Genomic DNA, 19,865 nt, shown 5'->3' on the forward strand with positions numbered 1-19,865 from the left:
ATGTATGTACATATAAAATAACAGAAATGTGAGTATAAACATAAACATGTATTTCTACTTTCAAGTATTTCCATTAATAATACATTTTAAGTATTTTAAAATAAACTCGATGTTTACGTTTCAATTAAATATTTTAGTTAAATTGTTTTGAATTTAATATAATTGTCATTCACGACAATTATAGAAAAAACTTTAGATCTTTTTTTTTATTCTTATTTTGTACAGTACTGGTAAAATAATCTAAACAAATTTTTGTTATTTATGATAACGTATATATTTAATTTTTAATGGAATAAATTTATAACTCATGAATTGTGTTGCTTATCTAAACCAAATATATTGTTTATAGCAAATACTGATTCAAAATTATATTAAGTATTTTGGATTTTTTAACTGCTGTAGAAGTTAATTAATTATTACTGCAGTGGTAATGATATTTAAAAAACAGATTGATAAAATTAAGAATTACAGTCTTTAATAATAATGTATACTTACTATAATTAATTAAGTAAATCATTATTTAATCCTTAAAAGAAAATTACAAGTATAATATTTTTAGATTTAATATTTTAAATTTAATATACACATTTTTATGTAAGTTAAAAACGAAAGTAAATTAGTTCTTGATTATTGAAATTTTTCTTTCTTTAAATTTGCTTAAAGGGAGTAAGTTTCTTTAAAGAAAACATTATTTGAAAATATTTGTACAAAAAAAATATTTTTCTATTGGTTTGTGTAAATGTTCTCAATAAATTCTGTTATAATTTCATTATAGAGTAATAAAAATTATTAATTATATCATTTAAAGCAAGGCACATTTTAATAAACAATTTATTTATTTATTTATTTATTAAAAGAGCAAATTAAGAAAAATTATGTACCTGTATATAGAATTATTTGTATACGGCATAATATTAATTTTAATCTAATTCACTGAATAACAATTTAACAACAATAAATACAAGAGAAACCAAAGAAATAAAAAAAAAATTAAAATCAAAGTTAAGCGCAGCAATTACAATAAGTAATTGAACAATAATTTCAGAATAACAGCGCAAGAAGAATATTTAAGAATAGCAGCCAGCAACAATATATAGCTATCACCTCAATCAGTAAGAATTTGTCTTAATTCATAATAATAATCCAAATTTGTATTTTGTATAGGTTAGTTTGCATTGAAGGCACTTGTCTTTAAAAAACGTACATATTTCATATAGGTACATATATATGTATACGTAATTCATAATTTAAGCATGTCAGAATGAAATATAATACTCGTTTGTCAAAAAAAAAACAATAGGCTACTTTACCTATGTAATATGTTGTTTCGCATATGTATAAAGAAGCAGTAGATCAAGAGAATCAAGTTAAGTGTGAAGTAATCTTTAGAAGCAAGCCTAAGGATCAACTCGCTACAGCAAGTACAAGCAAAAAAGTCATTATTTTTCTGTACCTTCGGAAATTAATATATGTTTGTGATTTCAATACAATAATTTGTCAAAAATTAATATTTTTGAGACTTTGAGAGACCATTTAGAAGAGACGAAGTACAGAATATACAAAATTTTTACAAATCTTATTTAGAACACAAAAAAATTAAACAAACATAAATGTAACATGTGTATTTGTATTCATAAGTCATGATTATTTTGCATTAGAAATATAATAAAAATATTCTGCAACCACTTTCTGTTTTAGTAAACGTTTTTTTTTTTAATTCCCAATAGTTTAATGCATACAATATACATAAAAGACACGGTTTTAATAGTAGACGATGAATAATGGTATATGTTAACTAGTAAGAATAATTAATATTAACAAAAAAAGGCATAATACATGTTTATGTCCCCACCATAAGAATTTATAAGATGTTTTATAAATATTTATATTCATTTCATTCATAATTTTAATTTTTAATACATAAGTAATATTGATATCCTAAATATTTATATACACGATCACGTATAACAAACACATATTAAGTATATTTATTATAAATGTAATAAGCATTTTTGTAATTTCCATATTAATTTCAGTGCATTTAGTATATAATTAAAATATATATTATAAGTGTAATATAGAAATGTTGTTCTTAATCTTGATCACCTTTTACTTATTAGAATAGCCGGTTAGAATAGTTTTTATTTTGGTTTTTTTTTTCTTGATAGTAAAAAAAAATAATATCTAAGAGTTAGTTATAATAAAAATGACTTTTCTATGATAATGCGTTTTGTTTTTTTCGTATTATGAAAATTTTTTATACACATGTGTAATTATAAAATTAATTTTTTGCTATATAGATCGGTTTAAATAATTTTCAATTACTATTTGTATCACGATAGTTGAACGTTAAACTAGTCGAATCCTAGTTACTTAAGAATTAAAAAAATATACGGTTATAAGTTTTACTATGTTTTAAATAGTAATGTTAATATTAAAAAATTTTTTTCTATTATGGAACTTCATGACATAACTGTAAAAAATATTAAAAATTTTCAAAAAAAAAAAGTTATGTTAGATTATGAAATAATTTTGTAATTGGTAGCACATTAGTTAGAAGAAGAAAACATTAGTAGTAATAAAAATAATAATTATCTATTTAATTTCATTAATTAATTTAGTTAAATTAAAATTTAATAAAAGAAAAAAGGAAAAATGAATTTAAATAAATTTTTTTGTGGAATTTTTTTAATATTTTTAAAAATGATTTCTGTGAATTGTGGATATATAAATAGTGAGTAAAATAAATAAAATAAATTTTATTATTTTGTAAAACTTAGTATGGAAAAAAAAAATAATTAAAAATATTTTTTTCTTAATTAATAATAAATAATAATTTTTTTTATATTTCTCTTATTAAATAAAGTGTCAATCTACTATAAATTTCCACCACTTCACGAATATGATTATTATGAGCGATGCTTTTATGAAAATCCTTCAAAACTTTCAACATACTGTATGACAGATATACAAGTTATACCAAATAATCAATCAGAATTATGGAGAAATATTGAGGTATCCTACTTAGAAATCTTAAATTATTTTTAACAATTTATAAATAAATAATTAATAATTAATTTTAAAAATGAAATCAATCAGGATATTGTGTAATTTTATAATTAAAATTGAATTCTTTAACAAAATTAATTATGAGTAACGAAATTAATAAATTCTATAATATTACGGAAGGAAATTAATTTCTAGAAACAAACAAATAATTTTAAAGAAATGTGTTATAAATAAAAGTGTTTTATTTTTGTATAAATTTAATTCCTTTCAAAATATTGCAAAGATTTGTCGTCCTACTCGTCCTACTTTAGTGGTTTTTATTTCGAATTTGTGTATCAATCAATTTTTTTTTTAAATCAAAGAAAATTAAAATAAAAACAAAAGTGAAAATATGCACAAAATTCATTTAAAATTTTAAATATTCTTAAGGTGCAATACATACAAAAAAAAAGAAAAATAATCGCATTATTAAAATATTTTAATTAAAATTATTATTAATATGAAAATCAAAATTAAAAAATATAGATTTTAAGTGTACACAAAATGTTTTTTTTGGCTTAATAATAGTTTTGTAGAAAAACTTAAATTAATTTTTATTTTACCGACGGACAGACAAAGTGAGAGTAAATTTAATCGAATTATTGTAGCCATAAAGAAATTCAAATTACATAAGAAAGCTTTCATTCCTGCAACATTCCATTTTGGGATTGCAAAAAATTATAAAAAAACGGACACTAGATTTTAATTACTCTTTAATAATTTTAGTTAACTTTTATACGAATTTTTAGGAATAAAACTAATTTTAAAACGAATTTTTACAGCTACAGTTCTTCGACGATGACTATAAATAGTTTAATTGATATACAATCACTCGAAGAAACTGAAAGAGAATAATTGTATGAAATTGTTTAGTTGCATATTATGTACAAACCTATAAAATTGTAACCAGAACAAAAGCTTTGAATTAGAGTATAGGGCAGGCTTTTTCTATTTGGTGATAAACAGGTTCAAAATGAAATCAGCTAATTAACTAATTATCTAATTGAACACTATTGAAGTTAATTAAAAGTTTAGTTAAACTGAATTGAAAACATTTTTTAGAGTGTTTATTGTATTTACAGAAAAACTTCTCTTTAAAAGTAATAAAGTAAAAAATAAAGTAAAATAAAATCGAACATTTAAAAAAAACTTACAGAAAAATATTCACAGTTTCACGGCGCTGGATACGACGATTTTTAATATTATTTTTTTTTAATAAAAATAACAGAAAAAGCAAGAGAAATTCAAAAACGTCAAATTTTTCGCATACATACATGTATATGCGGTAGCGATAACGCATTGCTGCAAACCTGTGGTTGTTTTCTTACACTGATTATTTTTAAATTTCTCAATTAATTTTTAAATTTTGTTAGCAAAGATTTGTTTTTTTTTTTTTAAATTACGTAAATTTTGACTAAAACATAATTAAAAAATTTTAGAAAAACAGTTGTTGAGTATAATCTTAATTTATTGAAAAATCATTACGCTAAAATCAAAATTTTTTTAAGATTTGCGTCAGCGATTTGTTCAGTTATCATACTTGTATATATTTAATATAAAACCTAATATTAAAACAAATATGCGCTCAACTCCGAAGCTTTCGTTCTGGTATTAACTTACAGAAAAAATAAATGTACATCTGTGACTTTCCAAAACTTGTTTAGATCTTAACGTTTTTTTAAATTAAAAAAGCAATTAAATTTTAATTTTTAATTTTACAAAATATAATATTTTACGTTTCACATATACATAAATATAAAGAAATGTGTATATAACGTAATAACGCAACAACCATTTTTAAATTTGTATCAATTATTCAGGAATTTAATGAAGACAATTTACGTCACTTTCGGCATGATAAAATGTTTTATGGAATTTGTATCGAATGGTGCGAAAATATGTTAAAGGATTTAAGTGGTTCAGAGCGTGAACAACTCTACAATGGACTGCTGCCAAATAAAAAGGTAAAAACTTAAGCTTTTTAAAAAAAAAACATTCAAAAAAAAATGGAAGAAATTATGTGAACTATAATGACCGTATAGATATTGCAGTACCCAAGAACCTTTTTATTTACATAATTATTTCAAAATTCAGATGAATATATAAAAAATTCATTCTTCTCTTTATATTCAAAATAATTTTTCAAGTATATTCTAAATATCTTATTTTATATAATTATATTTATTTTTTTTTTATTTTGGCTTAGCTAGTAGATTATAATGACGATTTATATTTCAAAGAAGACGAAAATCGTAAAAAATATAATAAAATAGTTAATCAATGTCTTAATTTTAAATTTCAAAAACAATACAACCTGTCAGTAACATCTTATATCAAATATTGTGATACAAATAAAGATAAAATTGAATTCGGTAAATATCATTTGTTTTGAGAAAATATCTCGATAACTATAAAAAAAAATAATTTTTTTTTTCAGATAATCTGGACATTGCATTTATAATTATTACAATAATTTTATTTTCCTTAAACGGACTTTCAACGTTATATGATTTGCATCTAAAAAGAAAACGGCCAGTGCATTTACAAACAAATCAATATTATAAGGAACCAATAAAAAATATCCGTAAGTTTAAATGCTATGTGAAGAGAATAGATTTAGTTAACAAAGTCAAGTTTGTAAAAAGTACTTGTATGATCAAATGTCTTCAATAACTGTGTAACAATTACCATTAAGCTTAATATTATTCCGACTAATCTGTTTTGTCACATGTTATCAAAATTTTTTATCAAAAATAGATTTTTTAATATTTTGATAGTTAAACTATTAAACGAATAAAATGCTTTGAAAATTAACTTTTTTAATTTTTTAATTTTAATTAAAACAGAAGAAATTGAAAAATAAACTCATATGAATCTATGAATGTACATATTATATGCATTAATTTAGAACTCTAAGAATTTGTTTAAAAGTGTGCAAATATTTAATTATAGCACTTTTATAACCTTATGTGCATAAATGTATTTGTTTTATAATATTTTTAGGTCAACATGTATTACTGGCATTCTCTGTATGCAGAAACTATTTTCGTTTAACAAAACTAACATATGATTCAACAAGTTATAATAAAGAACTTCGTTTTGCCGATTGTTTTAAATTTGTTATGATGTTGGCCGTTATTACCACTCATGTGGCTCAATTACAAATTAGTTGCGGTTTCCAAAATACTGAATATATAGAAAAATTTTTACATCAACCTGATAAAAATATTTTAATTAATGGTACCGGTCTAATGCAAAGCTTCTTCGAAATTAGTGGTTTCTTAATAATGATAAATTTTCATGAGAATATATCAAAATTAAAAGGATATAAAATTCGAAGCATACCATTATTTTTTAAGATGCTCTTCTTCAGATATATAAGGTAAAAAATTATGCAACATTAAAATTTTTTATACATACATACAAATTCTTTATAGACTAACACCGCTTTTGGCTTACGGGGTATTTTTTAACTCAACGATTTTTCTAAAACTTGGAAGAGGACCATTATGGAGATTCGCTGCTGAAAGAGAAAAAGTATTTTGCCGCAGAAATTGGTGGATTACATTATTTTACTTACAAAATTATGTCGATGTTGAGAAAACGGTATGATGTTTTAATATTTAATTAATGAAAATAATATTTTCTGTACTCGCGAGTGCATGTGTGTAGGTATGTGAAAACTGCAATATGAAATATTTCTTTTTGAATATCTTGCTTGAATTATTGAATTATTTCGCCCAAATTTGAATCTAAAACAGTTAGTTCTAATTATGTAAATTAACCAGTACAGTTGGTGTCCTTAAGACTCTACCTACGAACTAAAAATGTCTATGAAACTACATGCTTATTTAATATTTTCTATTTTAAATTTCAGTGCATGCCACAGTCATGGTATATTTCAGTTGATTTACAAGCATACATAGTATGTTCTTTTATTATGATTTTATGTTACAAGTATGTAAGCGTAATTAAAAATAATTTAAAAATTTGATTATCAATTTTGTATGTGTATATACATTTATATTTATTTACATATATAGACATCCACATAGAGCAAATTTAATATTGGGTACATCAATATTTATTGCAACTATAATGGCAGCTATACCAGAACTTGCATTTGATCTTTCGGGTTTATATTTTCATCATGCAGAGTAAGTTCAATTAAAATAAAATTTAAAAAAAACGTAGAACTTTCAGTAATATTATGTCTTTTTAAATTTTTAGATATTTCCGGCATTTTGCATATTTTAATGTTGATTTCAAAAAAATATATGTTCCGTTACATATGAATTTAGTAGGCCATTTATGTGGTCTTTTAACAGGCAAAGTATTTTTATATTTCAAATCAATAAATTTTAAAATGAGCGATAGCAAATTACGTATTTTCGTATTTTATGCAATCATACCTCTTACATTTGCTTTAATATTAACTCAAGAATTTTATTACCAATATAAAGTACCAAGTATTTTAGCTGCATTACATGGTAGTTTATATAGAATAACTTACGGTTTGTTATTTATGTATTTTGTAATTGGTTTAGCAGATAAAATTGGATGTAAGTTCTACTCGAAACAACAATAAATTATATACTTTTTTCTTTAAATGCTTGAAAATAATTCAATATATTTACAGGGATGGCAGTTGAATTTTGTAACTTGTCAGTATTCAGAATATTAGGACGTTTAACATATTCTGTTTTAGTAATTCAAGTTTCAATACTTTTCTTTATGTTTGCAGAAATCAGAACTCTACAATATCAAACAGATTTTAGATTGGTAATTTGAATTTAAAATGAAAAGTGGTTTAATATTTCAAATTTAAGATATATCAACATTTCACCAAGATAAATTTTTTTCTATTACATACTTACTTACTTATTTTATGATGTTATAGTCTTTATTATCAAATATTTACACTTTTATTTGAAATTTCTTTCTTTTCTAACAGTAAAGAATTAATGCTATTTTTTTTATTTTTTTAATATTAAGCTTATTTATGTTCTCGGATATGTTGTATTTATTTATGCTGTGGCTTTTTTCATTACAATTATTTTGGAATTACCAATTACAGCTTTAATGAAAGTGCTTATTGGATCACAAAAACGTAAGTATTTAAGACACATATGTGTTTGGTATTTAAAAGTGGTATATTAATTAACTCATTAAAATTTTCTTTCAGCACCGAAAAATGAAGTTTTAGAAAACGAGAATGAATTAAATCAATTGAACTCATCAAATAAAAATGGTGACATTGTTTTGTAAATTTAAGGTGTGTGATAATTATAGTTTAAGTAAAATTAGAAAATAATATTATTTTTAAGTTGGTTTTGTAAGAACTTGTAAGAACTTTTGTAAAGTAATTATATTTATCATATAGATTTGCCATTTCATAATACTTCTTTATAAAAAATTTAAAAAAAAATTTATAAATAAAAGTACAAATTAAATTATAATAAAAATTTATATTAAAATTATTGTTTTAATGTTTTTAATAAGGACTAATTAATTTAAAAAAATAAAAAAGTATTTTTAAAAAAATTAAACTTTTTTTTCTATAATTGTATATAGAATAGTTTTAAAAAAATTTTAAAATAAAAACCTTTTTTCTAAATTACATGTTTTTAGAGTACACTACTTATGATAGTAAAGTCAATGTTTTTTAAACTAGGTCTTACTTAAAATTATGCAAAAAATTCTAAGTATCATTTGAATATGAAAAATCGTTGTAATATTTAAAATTGAAAATATTATGTAAATTTATAATATTGTAATAATTTGTATAGGGTGATTCTGCAAGAAGTAAAATATTTTATACCCTCGTTTAGAAAACCGAAAATGCTTGCGTTTAAAAGTAGGTTTCTTGTAAAGACTCAGTAGTTTCGGAAATAGAAAAATCTTAAAAAAAAATTTGGAAGAAACAGCGAAATTTCGACATGTGTTTCTCCTAAAAAGTAAAACTTTGAATTAGAAGAGTAAGCGTTAATTTAGGACTGAAGACTAAATGATTGCTGGATTTTTTTTGCGTTACATATTTTTGCATTTCATATAAGTTTTATATTAACTGCCGTCATCCAAAATTTGATTGATTATATCAATTTTATTAATTAATTATAACAAGAATAAAATTTATTTTAGTAAACTCTCATTATATGAAAATTAAATCAAAACTATAAATAAAAAAACTAAATTTGTTATTAAATTCATATTGTTCTTATTTACATACATAATATGTAAGCATATATAACAGATATTATTACAAAAATGACTACATATCTTACCTCCCAGGTCTCATTTTTTTTTTATAAATAAATACCGTAATTAATTAAATTTTTAAAATATCAATATGAATTAAAATCTTCCATAAATATTATTTTTTTTGTAAAAGTTTTATTGAATTTCTTCTTCTATTTTTATTTCGGCAATCATCAACTGTACTACATATTATTTCTGTTATACATTTTTTCTTATAATCTTTTCAGTAAATTAAAAATCATAATTATCATAATAAATATTTCATACAGAAAAAAAATAAATCTTACGAAAGATAAGAAATGTTTTAATTTTTGATAAAACAAAATTGTTTTAATCTATATTATAATATTTTTTCTTCTTTTTTTGTTCAATTTTATGTAATTAAGTAAGATCTACTAGTAGATACAATATTTTGGTGATTTTTTAGATTTTTTTCTTTTTCTTTCTTTTGGCTTCAATCCAAAATTGAAAAAATTTAGAAAACATACACGTAATTATTTTTATAAATTTTGAATATTATTATTTAACCTAAAACAGCTGTAAATTAAATATTATTATATACATATATTTAAGTAGCTATATGTATCTACATAAGTGTGTATGAATATTGTACCGTTCCAATATAATTTTAGTTCTATTTAAAGAATTTTATTAGTTCTTTTACTTTTTTTTCTATATTGAAAATTTTAATAAATTTTTCCAAAATATTTTTTAAAAAATAATTTTTCACTTAATTTCACTAAAAACTAAAACTTCGAAGATTTTTCCTAATAAATTTTTTTTTCCAAAAAAAAAATAACATAAAAAAAAATTTTTTCACCGGTGCATTGACACTTTTTCTTTGGTAATTTTTTCCATTTTTTTTTTTATTTTTCTTTTTTTTTTGGAGTTTAAATTTTATATTTCATTCACATCATAAAATGTCTGTTAATATTATTTTTTGTTTAAAATTGTATTTTTTTTATTTATTTCAATAGAAAATTTTTTTTTATTAAAATATTCAAAAAATCAACCTACATCTCGCAACTTTTCTTTTCTAATTTTTTTTTTGTTTTTCTCCTCACTCTACTTCTTCCTATATCAAACAATTATCAAACAAAATAAAAATAAAAACAATAACAATGCATATATACAAAATATCTTGTGATTTGTTTAGTATAGCTAGCAATAATATATTATGTGTGTCTTTTCATCTTAAAATTGAGTTGCTTAATAATCAAAGTTCTCTCACTCTCTAACATCACTTTCATTTTATTTATATTATGATTCAATTTTATATTATATGTAGTGTGCACACACTAAATTTTTTGCACAAGAGTAACACAAAAAAATAATAAATGTACCTTTATTTGAAAACACAAAAAAATACAGAGGAGCACCGATGAAGAAAACTCAATCAAAGAAACATTAAATTTTAATATTCAGCATTCTCATAAATACACTTATGAACACCTACATGTACATATATATTATATCAATGAGCCTATAAATATAACAGTAATAACACATTTTTTTTCCACACTTTAAGTAGCTATTTGTAAAGACAGCTATTTATGAATATTGAACTTTTTATTTTGTGAAATTAACGACAAAATAATTGTGACGAGTAATTTTCCCTAAAAAATCTGGTCACGTATTTTTTGTAGAAAAAAAAAATTTTGATTGTACATTTATAAAAAATGCTACGGTACATATAAACACATAAATATCTTTTTACTATTCCATAAAGTACAAAATATGTAGATATTTAATAAAAAAATGAACGATGAAGTTACGCGGACTATACTATACTGCTAAAATGTACATATTACAATAAATTGTAAGACAAAAAATATAGAATACAAAAACTTAATAATTTGTTCGTCTGGTCTTATAAAATATATGTGTAGGCACATACATTATAGAGTGTCTTCTTCAAAAATTAAAAAGTCGATTTTTTCTCTCGATCTCTTTTCTTATGTCATTTTTATTTTAACAATTTATATCTTAGGAATAGTTTCTCTTAAAACATCGAATAATTATTGACGTATTTCATCTTATTAATAATATTGAATAACATAATTTATTTATTTAAAAATAATTAAAATTTCATTTCTTTTGGAAATTGTTTTATTAAGAAAACTATTCACATTGGAATTTAAAATTCTAAAAAGAATACTGCAAAAAAATTTTTTTAATGTACATAAAAGATAATTTAAGTTTAAATTAGACACCCTGTATGGAGAATACCTATACTTTTAAGATATTTTAATATTATATTTATTTTTCCCTTCTTATTATAAAGAAAAAAAAAATAAATAAATTTTCATTGAGAAACGATATACTATTAAACAAGCAAAAAATTAACAGTGATGATAAAACAAAACGAACATAAATAAGGAGAACTGAAAAAACAAAAAGATTTTTGTTTTTTACCGTATACATAAATACGAAGAAAAGGGAATATATGTATATGTATACATAATGTACATAATATGTACATTATGTATACATATATGTACATAATTTGATCTAAGTATATACATATGTTTAAAAAAACAAAAACTTAAAGAGAAATTTAAATTCTTATAAGCAAAAATCATAAGGTATCCCATTCCCATTTGTAAGTCTGAAAAAAAAAAATTTTACCATATAAGTAAATGTCATAAAAATTTATTTAATAAGATGCTCCTCGTATAGTTTCTTGATAGTTTCTTGATTGAGGTGTTAGTTTAAATAAAAAAGGAATAACTATAAAATTACTAATTACTAAATTGTTAAGGTTCTTCACAAACCTTTTAATTACATAATTACAATACCTATTACATAAGCACAATACCTATTTATTTTAAAGTCTTGTATTTTCATATTATTTTTTATTTCTATTGAATTATGAAAAGGTTTAGCATTGTGTAAGTGCTATATGTGTTTTTTATGTGAAAATATCAATTTTTAGTTGTTGTTCATTAGAATTAATATTAAAATTTGACTAAATGCTATAAGAGCTCACTTTGCATATTAATTATTTATATAAGTATATGTAGAGAGATTTCTGTTATTCAATTTAGTAGTAAGAAATCTACCTAAATGGGTGTTTAGCGCGTAGTAAATGATTGTCAATTTACATATGTTAAATGTCCATCTACGTGGTGTTGTTAATTCTACGTATGTTACGCACTCATTTAGGTAGATTTTTAAAATATTTTTAATGAAATAATGTGCTTTTCTACCTACTATATAGAAAATAAATTTCAAAAATATTCATGAAAAATTTTATCATAGTTTAAGATAATTCTAGTTTTCTGATTTAACAAGTTTGATATATTTTAAATATGCACTTCACATATACATATATATATATATATATATATATATATATATATATATATATATATATATATATATATATATATATATCTCACAGTTTGAAAATTAATTATTTAGTAAATACAAAATTATTTGACTTAAAAAAAATCCATAAATTTCTGTAAATAAAAACATACGCAAGCATTTTATAAATTTCTATGTTTAATTAATTATATCATAGAATGTTTTTCAGCAAATGCAAAATAATCATATTATTATCAGAGTTCTTGAAAAACAAACATCAATGTTTCACAATTTTTTTTATATGTGAGCACTTAACAATTAAATTTAGAGTATAATCGATTTTCGATTTTTTTTTCTGATCCGTAAAAATACTATAGATATCGTATTATCAAGGCTTTTTTTAATTGATATATGAAGCCTTAGAATGCCCTCTAAAAAAAAACTCACTTGACAATGAAGACCATCAATGTAGGGAAATAAGTATATTTACAAGTTCTAAGGTATGTACATATATGTACAAGTGCGTTTTTATGAAAATTTTATAAACATAAAAGACAATTAGATCAAGCAGAAAAGCTATAGAGAAAAGTGAATAAATAAATTCTATTTTAGTTATTCATATCATTCGTATCAATATAAAACCGAAATTGGTAAAATAGTTATATTTTATTTAAATTCAGTATAGTTAGGTAAATATTTTAATAGATACCTACATATTCTTTTTTTCAATATTAAAACAAACGTTGTTCTAAAACAATTATAAAAATTACAATAATATTATTGAATAATAAAGAAAACGTTATCACAATTTTTAATTCTTAGTTTTCTTTTTTTTTTTTATTTATGTTTTTATTTGCTGGATAAAAATAAAAAGAAAACAACAGAAATAACTGAGTAACGGAGAACCGGAAACGAGCTTTGAAAGATAAATTAAAAGTTATGGATACTCGTACTTTATTTTTTTTATTATTGAAATTTTTGAAAAAGTAAACTGAAATATCAAAAATTATTTAAAAAATTTTATTGCTTATTATTTAATGAGAATAGTTGATTTTTCAGATTATCGATAAGAAATAAATTATATTTAATTTTTGTAGGACAACCCTTTCTAATAAATTACATTCGCAAATATCTATATCTTGTGCTTCGCAATTACAACATTTGTGCAATTTTTATCTATTATCTTGCTACTAAGAAATTGAACATAATAACTTAAATAAGGTAGGTAAACCTAGATACCTATTTAAAATATTTAATACCTACTTTTATATCTGACCACGTTAATTTGTGATATGAATAATAAATAAATAATATACCACAATTAATTGAAATCTTCAATTGAAATTCTTCCAAACAAAAAGCGAAATTCAAAAGCAAAATAAATATGTATTTAGTGTAATATATTATTCTATTAATATATTAAATAATGCATAATTTAAGTAACTAAATAATAGTTAATGAGGTTCCCATATTATTGTTTAATATATTATATATGTAGGTAGGTTACGTGTGTCACATTTGGAAATTGGAATGTCTATAATGTACTTATATAAATGTAAATAGATAGGTTAGTGTTTTTAAATGTGTACCAACATTTGTATGCGATTTCGCGAAGATTTTGGATTTTCGGGGAATATGATCAATAAAAGATTTTTCTGATTACATGTTCACATACGTATATACATGTCTGTGCTCACTTATTTTACTCAAAATACTAATTTTTAAATGATAAAAATGATCAACATTACAATAATACTAATACTAAATTTTTAAAAAATATTTTCATTTTCATGATTTATATTATTTTAAATCATTATGAAGCGTATACCTACATACATACATATGTATATAAGTTTTATTTCAAAATTTTTTCATATAAATATTGCTAAATATTTTTATATTTATGCAAAACTATTTGTGTACATATTTAATATTTTGATACGATTTTATAGATACACAGAATATACAATTACTGCATAGCAAGCCTTACTACGTACTTATATCCATATACAATTGTTTAATATAATATGATATCATATTTTACGTTATAGGCTATGGCAACAAATAAATTTTTCAAGTTTTACTTATATAGATAATTAATTAGTTCACATATTTCGACTCACCCCCACTTCCTGAAAGTTTCTTTACATGTCCTCCACTTCTCACTTAAATTTATCCCCCCACCTAATACTTCAGATACAGTAGATATTATCGAATCCGTGTTTGATTTTTTCTGTCTTTGAAGTTTTTATATCAAATTCGATATCTTTTTTTTTATTCATAAAATTTTTTTCTTAAATTAACTATAATAAAAATTTTAAAAAAATGTAGACATACAAATTTCGTTTTATATTTTTTTTTTCTTCTTTCCCAAACAATATCTAAATTTTCAACTTATCTTATATATGTACATTTTATTTTAATTTTTGAAAATACGGTATATTTAATTTCTTTTAACAATAATTAAATTTTAAACTACATTTAATTTAGTAAGAGAATGAAATTCTTTTTGTTTTTTGCCGGAAGAAAGTAAAATTAAAATAATTTCTCTATTTTCACTCTAATTCAAGTGACACTTGTTTATTTTTTGCTTTTTTATATATTTTTTTCTTTTTGCGAACAGAATGCCAAATTGACAGCTCTGAATGAGACCTATCAATTCGGAAAAATTAATTCAAAATAGTTTTTTGAAAATTTTCAAATACTATTGTGAACAGATTTTAGAAAATTTCTGAGTTCAGTTTGAGGTTACATTACAACTCGCAACTTTGTGTAAAAGCATTTTAATTTTCTAGCTTAAAAAAGCTTTCCTTTAAACAAAAAAATATGATAAAATCGCAAAAAAAAAGTATAAATTACTTAAAAATGCTGGCTTTTAAATGCTTTTTTAAGCACTATTTATTAATAAGACTCAAGTTACACTCTCAAGGTATTAACAAAATATATTCAAAATATTAACTTCGCTATGTATGTACATACATACATACGTACACCCAAATATGTATGTATTCAAATTCTTAGGCGTTGTAAAACTTTTAATCCAATGGTTAAATGTTTGATTTGATTGCTAAAAAAATTTACATATGCATTTATATAATTATTAAAGATTGTTTGTATTAAAAGTACTGAAATTTTACCTTTTACCAACAGTGTTTTAACTAAATTTGCTATTGGATATTCTATCAAAATTGTTAATAGAAATGAAGAAACATACGATGCACACACAACCCCCAGAATAATAATAAGCTAAACGTAAATATTATTTGTATTAAGCTAAACGTAAATTTATAATAAGCTAAACGTAAATTTGTATTAAAATATTTAATAACGTATTGAAAAAATTAAAATTATGCACATAGTTATTTACAAAAATTTATAAAATTTGTACATAATATTTGTTGCAAAGAACATACCATTATAAAATTTGATAAGTACGGTGGACTATGCAAAATTCCACAAAATATTCGTATAACGTGCGTGTGAAATATTAAGCAACTTAAGGATAATCTTCCAAAAACGCGAAATATTGGTATGGAACAGATTTCATAAATGATCCCTGTAATGAATATAACGTAATAATTCTCTTGATATTAAATTATATATGTGAATTGTAAACGCATGAATTTATGCATATAATGTCGTTTATTTTAAACTTACATCCAATTTTATAAGCCATTCCTAAAATTAGGATGCCAGACATTACGGCCCACAAATTTCTTATTATTCCTGCATAAATAGCTGCAAATATTGATGGTTTTGGAAAGTCAATCTCATAAAATATGAGTCCACTGAATACTACAAATAATGCAAATGGTATGTTGATATACCATAACAATTTGAATTTAAAATTTTTTTCTAATTGAATATGAGTTTCCTCAAATTTTAATAATACTTTTCCTAATATATAACCAACCAGATAACCCCCCATATTATTATGTGTAGGAATAAAATAATATTTGAAATGTTCATCAAACCAAATGCCGTATCGATAACTTCTAAAAAATTAATTAAAAAATATTTGAATAAAATTGTTTAAACGATAAAAATGAAAAAAAAAAATTTAAAATTATAACAGAAAACCAAAAACAACTATAAAACACTAAAATGAATGTAAATTTTTACTCTGGAGCTATTAAAAAAACTCCCTCAAATTTATTCAAATAAACTGTTATTGCCGGTAATAAAATAGCAAGACCGCTCCAAAACAGCAATATCCAGTATTTCATACATGGTATTCTAGAATAATAACAAATTTATTATTTTAGAAGTAAAACATAATAGATTTATACTTTTCGATTAAAATTAGAAACACCAAAAGTACCATATTCATTTGAAAATCAGCAGCTAGGTACCATGTTTGAGGGAGACACTTTAAAATAAATATTTTAAATATATGTATGTATTTATAAAAAATATTACAATAATATTCAAAAATTGCATACTTGCTCATCAAGTGAAACATAATTATTAATGAACAACATATTAGCCCACCAATAACGTTGACAACAAACTTTTTCACTCTGCGTTACATATTTCCAGAACGGACCATGCATCATTTTTGTAAAGAAACTAATATTGAATAATATCCCAAATGCGTAAATTGGTACTAATCGTACATAGCGCAATAGAATAAATTTTAAAAATAATTTTACATAATTTTTATTTTTGTTTTTGTTAATTTCTATATTGAATCCTAAAGTTAAAAGAAGCCCTCCTATAACAAAATATGTCTGTAGTATTATTGTGCCATTTAACAATAAATTTTTTTCAAAATGGTGATGAAATTCCTCAATATATTGGGTATTACTAGGGCCAACTAATAACATTACAATTAAGGTGTGACTCAAAATTACGCTGACCATCAAAAAAAATCGAAGGCCTTCAATGAATCCAAAATTTTTTTTATATCTATGTGTTACATTCTGAATATTTATTAGTTTGTAATAGTTGCGACAAAGAGAAAATGATAATAATATTTGATTTTCTAAAAACAGGAAAAAAGCTCAAATAAAATGTTTTCTAAATAAATTTTCTTACTACTTTGAGATTCTATTTCCGCTTTATAATGCAAGTTTGAATTTAAATTACATGAATGTTTCGATTTCAACTGAAAGTCATATAAAGAAGAAGCAACAATAAAAATTATAATAGTTAAAAGTAAAAGAATAAATGTTATATCCCAAAAACCTAAAATGAAAAGTGATTTTCAATTAGCTATTTAAAAATATGTTAAATTTAAACAATTAAATTAAAATTTTTATAATTTCTTACGCATGTAAACCATTTCGGAGCCTGCAGTACATGTAGCTGTTATACTTTTCAATTCCAGAGCATATTTCTTCATGAAACGAAAATTTAAACACTTTTTTATTGTTAAATCATAGCTTTTAAATTTGGTATCTGGATCATTAAGAATTTGCAAATGTTTTTTTATCTGAAATGTTTAAATATAAATTCAAAAAATTATTTATTATAAATTGTAATATGTTCTAAAAATTTATAAATTTCTAAAGAAAAAATCTTTTATACTGCTAAGTTGTCAATATTTGTTTCCGAAGTAATAAATTCATCCTCATTTTCATCCTCTTTTTCTTTTAACAATTTTTTGCATGCTTGGACGCAAACTCCAAAGGTTAAAAAATCATGACGAAAATTATGCTTGAAATCAGTCGAATATTCCTGAAATATTGGTAAAGTGCATTCACGTGCATTTAAAAATTTTTAATAGACATAAAGTTCTAAATTTAAAATATAAAATAAAAATTTTACTTGAATTTGTTTCCAAAGGGAGGAATTTTCTTTGGGAATTATTTGCGAAAAAACTAAACAATAGGCTGACGGTAGTAGTTTATTTCCGTATAGACACTCCCAAAAATTTTCTACTTCATAAATTGGTGGAGATTCCACATAAAATGACGCTAGAGGATACGTTAATAATAGAAAAGGTATGTTAATAATCTAATTTTACATTTAATAAATATTTAAAAACTTACAACTAAATTTTGAATTTACATTCAAAATTTGAAAAATAAAAATAACTGCGAAAATACTTGACTTTTTTGAAATCATTTTAATAAATGAAATTTTTGTGTATAAATTTTTCAGCAATAAAGTTAAGTAGAAGTGAATGCAGTAACTTTAAAATGCATACATACATACTTATATTATGTAAATCGTTTAACTTAATATGTACACCAAATTACAGTTATGAGATCAATCGAGTGAATCAAAGTTTAACTTGAGGTAATGCGATCATCACATACTTACATCTGTATGTCAGTATAATAAAAGCTTATTATTTGCGTTATATTTTGAAAATAACCATAAATATCAGAGGTACCCGGAAAGTAAATATAATTTTTGCAAAATTTTTATCATATTTTGGGAAACAGTTAATTAAATTTTAATACATGCTTATTACTAGGTCTGTCTGATATAAGAAAGTTTATAAAAACTTTACAAACTTTACAAAGTTTTTGCATGCAAAACATCTGGGATAACAATTTTTGAACAAAAATGAGATAAAATGATGACGTCTTCGTTTTCTCAATGTTTAAAGTTTTTTCAAGTTTTGTAAAGTAAAATTTAATGTTTTAAAAACTTTAAAAATCTTACAGCTGTCGAAGCATATGTTTTTCTTGGTTATGTCAGATGGTTTTATTTAAAAAAAAAAAAAAATTTTCATCTTTCATCAACATTTTTTTTTCAAAACTTTTCAATTAAAAATAAAATAACCAAAATGGGTTCACAAACGGGTTTTTCTAAGTTTCACACTACTATTGTCCAAAATCAAAATTTTCGGGTATTAATATAACAAAAAATATTTGCTTATGTTTGATAAATACTTTAAAATTTGACGTTTGAATGGTGATTCAAAGAATTCAAAACAAATACCTCGGATATGCTACAAATGTACACAAATATGTCACAAATGAAGACTTACAAAATGATTTAAATATTAAAAGCATTGATGAAACAGTAAAGATCTCGCGAGAAATCATGAGAAAAGATTATGTACGCATAGCAACATAGAAGCATTAAAACTGCTGGGAGCTGCGGGTAGGAGTAGACTGCAAAGGCTGAGGCCACATAATCTAACAAACTGAAAAATCATCTTTAAACTGTAAGATCTTGGGTAGAACAAGTTTTCAGGGTGCGCTGGTAGCTCCTAAATTACCTGAATGTGGCCTATTTTTGCTCTTATGTTAAAAATTGTCCTATGATATTTATAGTAATAATTTATGAGAATA

The 19,865-nt window shown here is 22.5% G+C and overlaps 3 protein-coding genes across 4 annotated transcripts in view; 1 reads left to right on the forward strand and 2 right to left on the reverse strand.

The window, feature by feature from the left end:
* LOC129610742 (probable beta-hexosaminidase fdl) overlaps positions 1–15,030 on the reverse strand; it is a 57,107-nt gene extending 42,077 nt beyond the window's left edge. Inside the window, exon 1 of one of the 2 annotated variants that reach the window (XM_055523420.1) lies at positions 14,739–15,030. Coding sequence is in view for 1 of the 2 variants with exons in the window: in XM_055523419.1 (XP_055379394.1) it covers positions 9,333–9,346 (14 nt within the window). In the remaining variant the exon portion in view is untranslated. Of the gene's footprint in view, positions 1–9,332; positions 9,470–14,738 lie in introns of those variants that run through there. The other variant, XM_055523419.1, reaches the window with a different exon arrangement.
* LOC129610744 (nose resistant to fluoxetine protein 6-like) lies at positions 2,399–8,478 on the forward strand. Its single transcript, XM_055523421.1, has 13 exons — positions 2,399–2,734; positions 2,867–3,015; positions 4,869–5,012; positions 5,255–5,420; positions 5,486–5,632; positions 6,052–6,430; positions 6,486–6,654; positions 6,926–7,005; positions 7,092–7,205; positions 7,279–7,610; positions 7,688–7,830; positions 8,044–8,158; positions 8,234–8,478. Exons 1-13 carry the CDS (start codon positions 2,656–2,658, stop codon positions 8,314–8,316), a joined length of 2,100 nt encoding a protein of 699 aa, XP_055379396.1. The 5' UTR covers positions 2,399–2,655; the 3' UTR covers positions 8,317–8,478.
* A 632-nt stretch (positions 15,031–15,662) lies between the features above and the next one.
* On the reverse strand, positions 15,663–18,684 carry LOC129611128 (O-acyltransferase like protein-like). Its single transcript, XM_055524094.1, has 12 exons — positions 18,666–18,684; positions 18,385–18,533; positions 18,145–18,294; positions 17,887–18,049; positions 17,653–17,802; positions 17,058–17,494; positions 16,905–16,984; positions 16,738–16,851; positions 16,273–16,610; positions 16,029–16,171; positions 15,753–15,861; positions 15,663–15,682 (listed from the first exon to the last, which is right to left on the reverse strand). Exons 1-12 carry the CDS (start codon positions 18,682–18,684, stop codon positions 15,663–15,665), a joined length of 1,872 nt encoding a protein of 623 aa, XP_055380069.1.
* Positions 18,685–19,865: the final 1,181 nt, after the last annotated feature.

Source organism: Condylostylus longicornis, unplaced genomic scaffold (genome assembly GCF_029603195.1).
Source record: "Condylostylus longicornis isolate FDR11 unplaced genomic scaffold, ASM2960319v2 ptg000048l, whole genome shotgun sequence".
Classification (NCBI taxonomy): Eukaryota; Metazoa; Arthropoda; class Insecta; order Diptera; family Dolichopodidae; genus Condylostylus; species Condylostylus longicornis.

Coding starts and splice junctions, on each gene's coding strand:
- LOC129610744 (XM_055523421.1), top strand. CDS start 2,656: ATGAATTTAAATAAATTTTTTTGTGGAATTTTTTTAATATTTTTAAAA. Junction 2,735..2,866: donor GAATTGTGGATATATAAATA/GTGAGTAAAATA, acceptor TATTAAATAAAG/TGTCAATCTACTATAAATTT. Junction 7,006..7,091: donor ATTATGATTTTATGTTACAA/GTATGTAAGCGT, acceptor TTACATATATAG/ACATCCACATAGAGCAAATT.
- LOC129611128 (XM_055524094.1), bottom strand. Junction 16,985..17,057: donor ATGTTTCACTTGATGAGCAA/GTATGCAATTTT, acceptor TTTATTTTAAAG/TGTCTCCCTCAAACATGGTA. Junction 16,172..16,272: donor AATGGCTTATAAAATTGGAT/GTAAGTTTAAAA, acceptor TATTCATTACAG/GGATCATTTATGAAATCTGT.